Source organism: Myotis davidii, unplaced genomic scaffold (genome assembly GCF_000327345.1).
Source record: "Myotis davidii unplaced genomic scaffold, ASM32734v1 scaffold44, whole genome shotgun sequence".
Classification (NCBI taxonomy): domain Eukaryota; kingdom Metazoa; phylum Chordata; class Mammalia; order Chiroptera; family Vespertilionidae; genus Myotis; species Myotis davidii.
The window spans coordinates 11,482,787-11,492,650 of NW_006299705.1; the positions used below are offsets into that span (position 1 = coordinate 11,482,787).

At 38.7% G+C, this 9,864-nt stretch overlaps 1 protein-coding gene and 1 long non-coding RNA gene across 17 annotated transcripts in view; one reads left to right on the plus strand and one right to left on the minus strand.

Annotated features, from left to right (window-relative positions):
* Window positions 1–9,864, plus strand: part of LOC107184953 — a 53,382-nt gene that overhangs the window by 35,255 nt on the left and 8,263 nt on the right. The window contains exon 2 of the long non-coding RNA XR_001515858.1: window positions 8,463–8,534. This is a non-coding gene — a long non-coding RNA (uncharacterized LOC107184953). The remainder of the gene's footprint in view (window positions 1–8,462; window positions 8,535–9,864) is intronic.
* MEF2C (myocyte enhancer factor 2C) overlaps window positions 1,551–9,864 on the minus strand; it is a 158,926-nt gene continuing 150,612 nt past the window's right edge. For 14 of the 16 annotated variants that reach the window (XM_015571612.1, XM_015571606.1, XM_006775518.2 and 11 more), the window contains one exon: window positions 1,551–6,284. In XM_015571612.1, coding sequence (XP_015427098.1) covers window positions 5,963–6,284 — 322 coding nt within the window. In that variant the 3' untranslated portion in view covers window positions 1,551–5,962. The remainder of the gene's footprint in view (window positions 6,285–9,864) is intronic. The other 2 variants (XM_006775521.2, XM_006775520.2) reach the window with 1 other exon arrangement.

Consider the following 9,864-nt stretch of genomic DNA (forward strand, 5'->3'; position numbering starts at 1 on the left):
TTTTAAAAAGCAGGAAAAAGATTAAAGATACTAAAATGAAAGCTTTTTACCTTTTCCTGTGTATCTGCTCTGCTCACATTCATGCTTTCCTGTCCTATCAAACTTCACTTACAAAACACAAGATCAAAGATAAAAATAAGAATACCAAGATGGGGATAGCAGAGTGCAAAACTGAGAAGGGGTGGGGGGGGGGGCATGTGACTGCAGGGGTCACATGCCCACAAATCAGCCATGTCCTCATCCCTCTGGGATTTCCTGTCCCACCTACACCCTCTGAAGACGTCAAAGGCTGCCTGTGATTATGAAGTGGGCAGATTATGAAGTGTGCACACCGGGGGCCTCTGCCCTACTTTGCTGCAAAGATGACCAAAGTGGTTTCCTCCTAGCACTTGGCGGTAGCCTCGGAGAACATGTTTTATTTGCTATTAGTCTTTTAATCTCCTATTAGTTTATAAATTTCTTAAAAGCAAGGGCTATCTCTTCATTTATCCTAGAATCCACCACATGACTACACACCATAATTGCTTAATAAATGTTTGCTAAAAATGAATAAAGAGAACAAAGAAGAGAAAAACACTGCAATTTCAAAGCCACATTCAATGTTTCCCCCAGCTGCATTCCTTTTTTCATCACGGCTAATGCAAAGTTCAAGTTTTTCAGTTGGTTGGTCAGTGCCTTTTTATTTTCCTTTTCATTTCCTGAATTAGTCTTTACATTGATATTTCTAAGGACATTCCAATTGTCATTAAATTTTGGTAATGGATAAATCTTGGAGTTTCTAAAAATGTACGCACTTACTAGTTTTTTCAGATATTTAGATATAAGCCCATGTTTTCAACCACTTTTGGTTAAAAAACTATTTTGATGAAGAAAACAGAAATAAGTCTAGAAATGTCTTATACACATTTTGATTAAAAAATTGAATTGTAGTTTCTTTCACTATGACTTCTGGAAAATTCTGTGTATTTAAGCAAGTTATCAAAGACTTTCCTGAAAAGGCAGTTTTGTGTTTGTTTTTTAAAAATAAGATTCCTTTACTGTATTTATTTAGTTTTATTAATCCTCACCCAAGGATATTTCTCTCATTGATTTTTAGAGATAATGGAAGGGAGAGGGAAAGACAGAGGTGATGAGAGACACATTGATTGGCTGCCTCTGCACACACCCTGACCAGAACCAGGGATTGAGCTTGCAACTGAGGTATGTGCCCCTGACTGGATCGAACCCAGGACTCTTCAGTCCGAAGGCCAACTCTATCTACTGACCCAAACCAGCTAGGGCAGAAATGCCTTGATAAAGAAGTTGAACTCAATTAGAACCTTGAACTTCCCACACTGGCTACATACATATGATTACCCCAAGAACGTTGATCCAATTCATACCCATCCTTCCTCCTAAACACAAATATCCCTCTTTTTGAGTATTTTGAACTGAAAACTAAGAAAGCTCATGTGTGCTTGTGGGAGAAGCTACTTTTAAAAACACACGATGAAGCAGAATACATTTAAAAGGCAAAACATTAATTAAAAAAATGCACCACAGACACTGCGTCACTAAGAAAGCCAGTAACTTTACTGAATTGTCTGCAAAATACAAATTATACCTTATTTCCAGCAGGAGAAACTTTGGAAAATTCCCCACTTTTCCACTACAGACAGCTGAATGAAGTCCCTTGAGATACAGAGATGGGGTTTCACTTAGTTATAACATCTTGTCATCTAGTGGCGACAAAGTCCAGCTTATGCCGCTGTGAGCCTCTGTTTGAATATTTGTTGCAAATGCTTGTATGCCCTCGTTTACAAGCTATTTGAATGACTGTTTAATGGAAACAAGTCCCCAGGAAAAGAAGGAAAGTGATACAGCAAACCATCTGAAGCAATCCAAGTCCTCCGCCTGCAGTGCCCCAGGCCCATGTTGCTCTGAGAGAACACTGGTGCTGAATTCAAACCACAACAGAATCCGTCGCTTAGCTGACCTCTCTGTATGAAACTGAGGTATGAATCAATTTGAGGTACGGATAGGGAAGGCAAATGCAATACCGGATTGTGAAAATAACCCAAATGGACAAATTGGATGTAGGAGATAATGTGGCTTGGATTGCTCCACATCTTTGGTTAAAACATATTTAAGAAAAGCCTTTAATTACATCTGCAGTCTGAAGCATTCTAACAGACACCAGTATTCCATCAGTCTTCAAAAGATCTGTAGTGGCAAGAAATTCACGCTGTATAAGCGACGACATCACAGCAGATGGCACACACGCGAACAGATGAAGTATGCCATGCTTAAGCAACAGCCTTTATTGAGGGTTCAAGTGACTGCTGCTTCTTGAAAAAAAGTTTTTTGTTTTTTTTTTAAAGAAAGAAATACAAGCATTACTCTCCGGAAAAACAAACAAAAGAATAAAGGGAGAAAAAAAAAGAAAAAGCTATTTCTAAGTTAAAAGATGGGTGTGTAAGAAAAACAAATATATAACATTGTGAGAGGGCAGATATTCTCTTAAAAAGTGTATTTGAATTGTTTTAAAATCGTCACCTTAGTTAACCTTAAAGTGATCTGAGGATGACAGGCATTTTCATATTCATCATTACAAAATGCTAACTTCCACCTTTGGGAAAAAATAAGCCATTTTACTAAAAAACACACTTTTAAAAAAGGTTGAAATGAACAACTTTCCACGCACCAATGCATACAATATACAGGTTGTGCAGCTTGCATATGTTGCATCAGTGTTACCAGTTATGGAAGCTTAATGTGACCCCAAACATCTCTTAAACTAGGATCAGGCATGACAATACTTGGAGCTGTGCAAAATGCCACTTGTGGTTCTTTGACGTGCAATGAAGAATGTTGCCTAAAATGTTCTCTATGACGGACTGCGTGAAGCATCATTCCCTCAGGGCTCTGCCCTGAACTCCTGAAATACAAAGGGTTTACTGTGATAAAAATCCAAACCATACTAGCTCTGCAAATACGATAAAAGGTAAATTACAGATAAGGTATTAGGTAAAGACAGACAGCGATTGTTTACAGAGAGTGACTCATCACAGTCAACATTGTGCTTCTCATTAAATCACCTTTAAAACATTCTCAGAGGATCCCTTCACGAGCTCGCCACCACTCTACATGAATTCAGGAGTGGGGACAAGTGATGACTGGCATCCATTTTCAAGCGATTGCGCTCTTTTCATGTTCTTAGAAAACTATTGCCAGAATTGCTATACATAGCCAAGGCTTCTGCTGGCACTTTAGCTGACTTTATTTTCAGCATTAGAAATTCACTTTTTCATTGTTGCTGAGGCAAAGTGCAGGTAAAAAATTAATATGGCTATTTTTTCATATTTTCACGTAATGACCCTTTCCCACCCACTGATAAGTTTTTACTGATATTGATCAAGTGTTTTGAAATGATAAAGAACATTTGTGATATGTTTGCATATTTTATACACATCCAGTTATAAAGATGTGTTGGAAGGATGGGATCAAATCTATGGTGAGAAAAATGACGTCTTTGTTTTCTTCCCACTATGTGTGAACGTGTGTATATGCGTGTGTGTGTGTGTGTGTGTGTGTGTATGTCTATTTTCAGCAATGATTTTCTGTTTTTCCTTTGCATAAATGTTTTTTCTTTCATGTTCCATGGACACCTTGAGTAGTGGGATATACGAAATGATTAATAGATATTTTTGCTTGTTTTTAGTATATAAAACGTTAGTACAAGGCAGGTTAGCATCCTATATGGATGCCACCAAAGGTGCATTGTGGTCTAATTTCAGATTTCAGATTAAGTTAAGAAAAATATAGCCTAGTTAGTAAGGTCTCTTGGCTTTTGCCACCCAGCGGCAGCCTTTTTCAATGAGAAACACATAGCAACTTTACAAGTAAAAGAAAAAAAAATGGGTAAGAAGTGTCCTACACACGATGTAGCAGTGTTGATCTTATTGTCTGCATCCTCTTTGCTGTGTATGTCACTGCGTATGGTTGGAGATGAATCGACAGATCTTCACATTCCAAGAGAAGAAAAATCATTCCTAGACTGAAATCTCTTTTAAACAATAGATATCAACATTTTTTTTAATGGCACTCACTTTTTAAAAGGGTCTGAAAATGAAGCCCTTATAGACAAATATTAGACAAGAGTCATTATTTCTTGAAAAATTTAAAAAAAGGGACATAGAGAGGTTCTTTAATGGGATTTCTTGAAATGGCTATTAAATCTCTTTATTGAAGAAAAAAATAGATGACATACATGCTTTATGCAGAAGTGACATTTGGGGGTCCTGACACACTGGGATTGTTCAACAGTCCTACATTGCTGACCAGATTGTTGAGGGTCAGTTAGAATAATTAAAAACGGATGGTGAAGCAACTATCCCTTTATCTGCTTCCTTCTTGTCTAGCACCCAATCTTTCACATTTTTCTTCTGTGGGAATTTATAACTTATACATCGAGCAAACTTCATATCACTTGTTTCTAGGGCCATATTTGCAGGACACGCCCCTAGCACAGCTTCTCTATTCTGGGCATATTTCTAAAAAGCATATCAAATTCTGGGCTGAAAACCGACCAGATAATTTAGGATATGGGCAAGTTAGGGTGTGCACTTACTGAATTCCAAGATGCATGGTGAAATGGTGAGATCAGAAAGGGGCCCTGCATTTGATGAAAATTCAAAAATAAAAAGCATAAAATAAACTAATTAGTATATACAAGGGATGTCAGTTGACCCAATAGATTGCTAATGTATTAAAGACAATTTAGGGTGTTGCCATGTGATACGTTCTAATCCCACAGGTTATCCTTTTGACAGCTGACCTTGAACTTATAAAATGTATGCAGAGTAAAAGAAAACAGAAAGAAAATAGTTACTCAAATGTGCAACCGCACAAATATCCCCCCTCCCACTATTAAGATAACAAAACTTCTGCTATTACCATAATATTATATATATTAGAAAGCTATACACAAGCATGTTAATTTCACAGATTTTTTAAAAGATTCTTAATATTTTATATAATTAGAAATACACATTTCAAAAACAAAACTTCTACAAAGAGAAAACAGTTATCTTGGTTAGCAAAGCATGGAGCTCCTCATGGCTTAGGGTAGTGCTTTCTATACAAAAAGTCCTTTTTGTTTTTTTACAGGACTGTTTAAAATATCAGCGAAGCTATCAAGGGGGAAAAACACATTTTGGCTTAAGTAAACTACAAAAAGCCACAAATGCTTTGCAAACTCTGTCTTACCTTTTATATGAAAATAAGCAAAATGTAATGTACATATTTTTATACTTTTATTTAATAAGAGATGCAGACCCAGGTTTCTTTATTTAATTAAATACGTTAGCCCTCAAACTCCACTTTTTTGTTTTAAATAGGTATGGTCCTCTTTTAATGGTCATCGATCCTTTTTATTGAGTGCCATACGCCAATGATACGCCTGCAGGTTTGTGAGCGTTTTCAGGGTGGTAGGTGACCTGGCGTGTTCCTAACGTTTACCAATGGCCACCCTTTGCCGGGTCTGTCCACAACATCTATACATTTTTCTATATGTTGCATAACAGCTGCTCTCTCTTTCAGTAAAGATCTGCCGCTTTTGGCAAATGTTTCCTTTTTTTGTCTATTTACATGTAAATAACGTTGAACCTGCAACATGACACTATCTATTGTAACATACATTTTGCAAAGGAGCACAACAGTGAAAAGAAGTTAGCCTTAAAATCTATTTTGTACAAGTGTTCTGTTGTACAACTCAAGTGCTAAGCTTATCTCAGCATGTCTGTTTATCTTTATACTGTGTCACTGAGGCAATTTAAAAGTACTTTTACAAAACAGAGTACCTGACTTTTTTTTTTTTCCACACACAGCACATATAATGCATATCGACCCCCCTTCCCCATTAAGGTATAGCACACACACACACTGCAAGAAAAAAAACACAAACTATTAAGTAATAATCTGATCATGTTGCCCATCCTTCAGAGAGTCGCATGCGCTTGACGGAGGGACTTTCCCTTTCGTCCGGCGAAGGTCTGGTGAGTCCAATGGGGGAGTGGAATTCGTTCCGGTGATCCTCGCGGTCGCTCCCGTCGTAGGAACTGCTACAGCTGCTCAAGCTGTCAACAGGAGATCTCCCCGCCTCGTGGCGCGTGTGTGGTGGGTATCTCGAAGGGGTGGTGGTACGGTCTCTAGGAGGAGAAACAGGTTCTGACTTGATGTTGAGGCTTTGAGTAGAAGGCAGGGAGAGATTTGAACTCTGAGATAAATGAGTGCTAGTGCAAGCTCTGTAGGAGGAAAGGAAACCCAGTTACAGATGGAGGAGGCCTGGAGCCCCCAGGAACTCACAATTACATCAAACATCAGCTTAAGACTCTCGCATAGACACCAGAGCATGCCCGGAGCGGGAGGGTGCTCAGAAGCACTGGAGGGGCAGCGCCGTCTCCGTCTGCCCCCAGTGATGACTGTTTCGCTGGCCCAGGCCCCTGAATGACACCTCTGGTCTGACAAGCTCCCTGAGCCTATCCTACAGGTTTGAAAGGGGTAGCCAGACACGCTGGGAAAAGCATTCTCTGTGTTGCGGGGTTTCTCCCTAGACTAGCTCCAAAATCGAATCTAAGATTTAAGTTACATTGTTTGGCTTTCGAGTTATACGTCCTTGGTCTACTAATGCCAGGGCTTGAAAGTTAGTGTAAAGAGCTTATTTTGAATATGAATGGTTCCCTCAATGTAATGAGCACTTACACACTAAGTTGCACAGGCTTCAGAGAAAGGGAAAAGAGTTCGAATTTGAAGTGAATAGCGTCCCTGAAAGGCTACCTATGACCATATCTAGCGAAAAGCCCGGGAAGGCGAAAGAAGAGGACAGGGGAAGGAGGGTGCCAATTATCTGCAGCACTTTAAAGTGTTGGCTTAGAAACACTTAGGTTTCCTACTTCACTGAAATGGGTATAATTTTACTTTCTTCACCTTCTCTCAGCTACATGGGATGAAAATGCTGTTTATATTGCACAATTACCTCAACTTTCCTAATGCGAGTCTCACCCTGCTAGCGTACTCAGGGTACCACTGCTCTTGTTTATAACTGCCATTAACTGGTGAATCCGGATTTGCCTAAGAAAAGGTTGTTGTAAAGAAGGGTCTAGTGTAATTTTACTCTGTTTATCACCCCTGGCCCTTATCTGTTCCAGGAGAGTATAACTTGCCCTTACTACAAAATGTGGGAGAATTTAGGGACTTGAAACTCTGGAGCGAAAGGCAGGAAGCCCTAAGTGTAGATGAGCAACCACAACAACTTTTATCAGGATAAACCACAATCCTACTGCTGAGGTCAATGTTAAGAGGCTTGCACTGTTTGCACATTCAGATTGCACTGGCATCCACGGCTAAAGTCAGTATCACTTGCCCACATAGTCAAGAGAATACGGAAACCTCTTATACTGAGGAAGAGTTACAGCAAAGACTAATCCGTACAGACACACCCATTTGAAACAAAGGAAGGCAAGGCTGCCAAACGATATATGCGATTATCGTACTTTCCAATGGAGAGAACTGGATGGTGTTAAACATGTGATTATGAGCAGTGAGAAAATAGGTATATGTATATCAGAGGAAAAAGTGGAGTAACTGGGGCTGGCTTTGTGAAAGATGCCATTGAAGCTCAAGATGTATAGAGATACAAAATTAGTCAGAAATGAGTTTATCTTTGAGTGATGTTTTATACAAAAGCACCACCTACTGGCAAAGAATTACTTTCCTTTCCTTATTAATAGATGAGCTAATGTCGAGAATAGCATAAAGGAGAATTATTTGTTTCCCTAATAAGCCCTTCCTTCTCTGGCTTTTATGATCTTTTTATTAAAATTTTTTATTTATTGATTTGAGAGAGAGGGAGAGGGGGGGGAAAGGGGATATATATATATATATATATATAGAGAGAGAGAGAGAAAGAGATTCTACTTATTTATGCATTCATTGGTTGATTCTTGTATGTGTCCTGACCAGGGATCAAACCTGAAGCTGGCCAGGCCCTTTTATAATCTTATAGAATCAAAGCAGTTTTAGCATTTATATCAAGAATATATAATTTTCAATCACCCATTTATTTTACAGTCTCTATACGAATTTTCTAAGAGTTTTAATTAAGTAATGTTTTAGTCAATAAGATATTAAAATGGAGGTGGAGCTGTATTTCAAAGGACCCATAATGGTGGGCTATTTTATCTTGGTTCAACGTCTCTTAATGCTTCATTTTGATGTCAGAGGAAATCATCTTTTGATTTCTGGAAGAAAGAATTTTCCTGGCTCTAGATAAAAAAGATCATTTCACTAAAATTTAATGAAATGCCTCTTACAATGACTCATACAGCTGTTTAATAGTGAATGTGTATTAGGAGGCTGAAAATATGCGGCATATCCATAAGTACTTTTGTCTGCCCTTTGACATTTAAATTGTGTCTTCACAGGCTGGGGACATGGGAAATTTGAAAAAACAATATTTGGTGATTTGGACTAGTAAAGCACTTAATCTGGACAAGGTAAGCAAAAAGTAACATAATCAAAATGTTGTTCTTTAATACAATTTTTGAAAGCTGCATTATCTCCCAATGTCAACTGGCTTGTACAAATTTTGCTGTATTTCTTCCCCATAGAAGACAAGACATTTACTGCTTATCCCTTCCTATAAACAAACAGGCCAGTCAGCCCCTAAGTTCATTTTTGGGGTGGCATTTCATTTTACACGGACAGCATGTATGAAGCATTTTGAGTAGTTCCAGAGACACTAAGTGCACAGTCATAACACGTCAGTGATATAGCTGAGATTCGGCTTCATCGGACTGTGGTAGAGGATTCAAAACAGAATGAAATCTAATTGACTAGCCACTGTTCTCGAGGAAGTGTCTTCTTGAAAAGGAAAAGGGACGTTAAAGGTCACTGAGCTGTATGTATGCGAGTTTGAGAACAAAACTTTTGTGGACACAGATCCTTGTGAGCTACTTCCGATGCGTGGGTGAGAACGAGGTGGGTGGGGAAGCCAGAAGCCAGACATGCACACTGCCCCTGTCAGGTCCTGCTGCTAGGTTTCGTCCTCTACAAATGCCTTCCAGCTGGGAAGACACCTACCCTTCCCCATAATTGTTCAGAAGTGAAAGATAATTGGATGGTTTTATTCAAATTTCTTACTGCTTTCTCCTGGAAACTAGGCTAGCAGACTATATTTTCTCTAACCTTTTAAAATTCGTCTTTATTCAAAGTTACCGCCTCTCAGTATGTCCTGCATACCCACCTCAACAAAGATGATGTATAGAAATGCTCCCAGAAAACAGGCTGCCCTGGTTTTAGGTGGTGGGGAAAAAAAGCCCTAAAAATTCAAGGGTCTTTTGCTCAAATCTTAATATGCAAACAACTCTCACTAACCTTTGATGGCAAGTTCCTTCCGCCAGTTGTCTCTATTCCCTACATCAAATCAATTTATGCCATTTATCTAACTTGCTTAGATAAAATCAGGCACTAGACAATGTTAAAAGTATAGTTTTGAAGAGTTAAAGGTATTTCCATGAAAAAAAGTAATTTTTAATTTTGAGAGAAAAACTGTGGCGCCCGTCTTGGTCAGGCTGAAATATATTTTACTTTGCTGTACCTAGCCAAAAGAATGTGACCCCACCCCACAGGCACATGAAACTGCTTAGCCAGGAAAAAAAAAATCAATTTTAAAATTAATTTATACAAAGGCACCTCATATAGTTCATTTTACATAAATATTACAACCTGGGGGGAGGTCAAAAAAGAGTGTCACACTTAATTGTGTGAGCATGGGCTAGTCCATCTGAAGGAACCTCCTCTTGAAAAGCTGTGTACGTGTGTGTG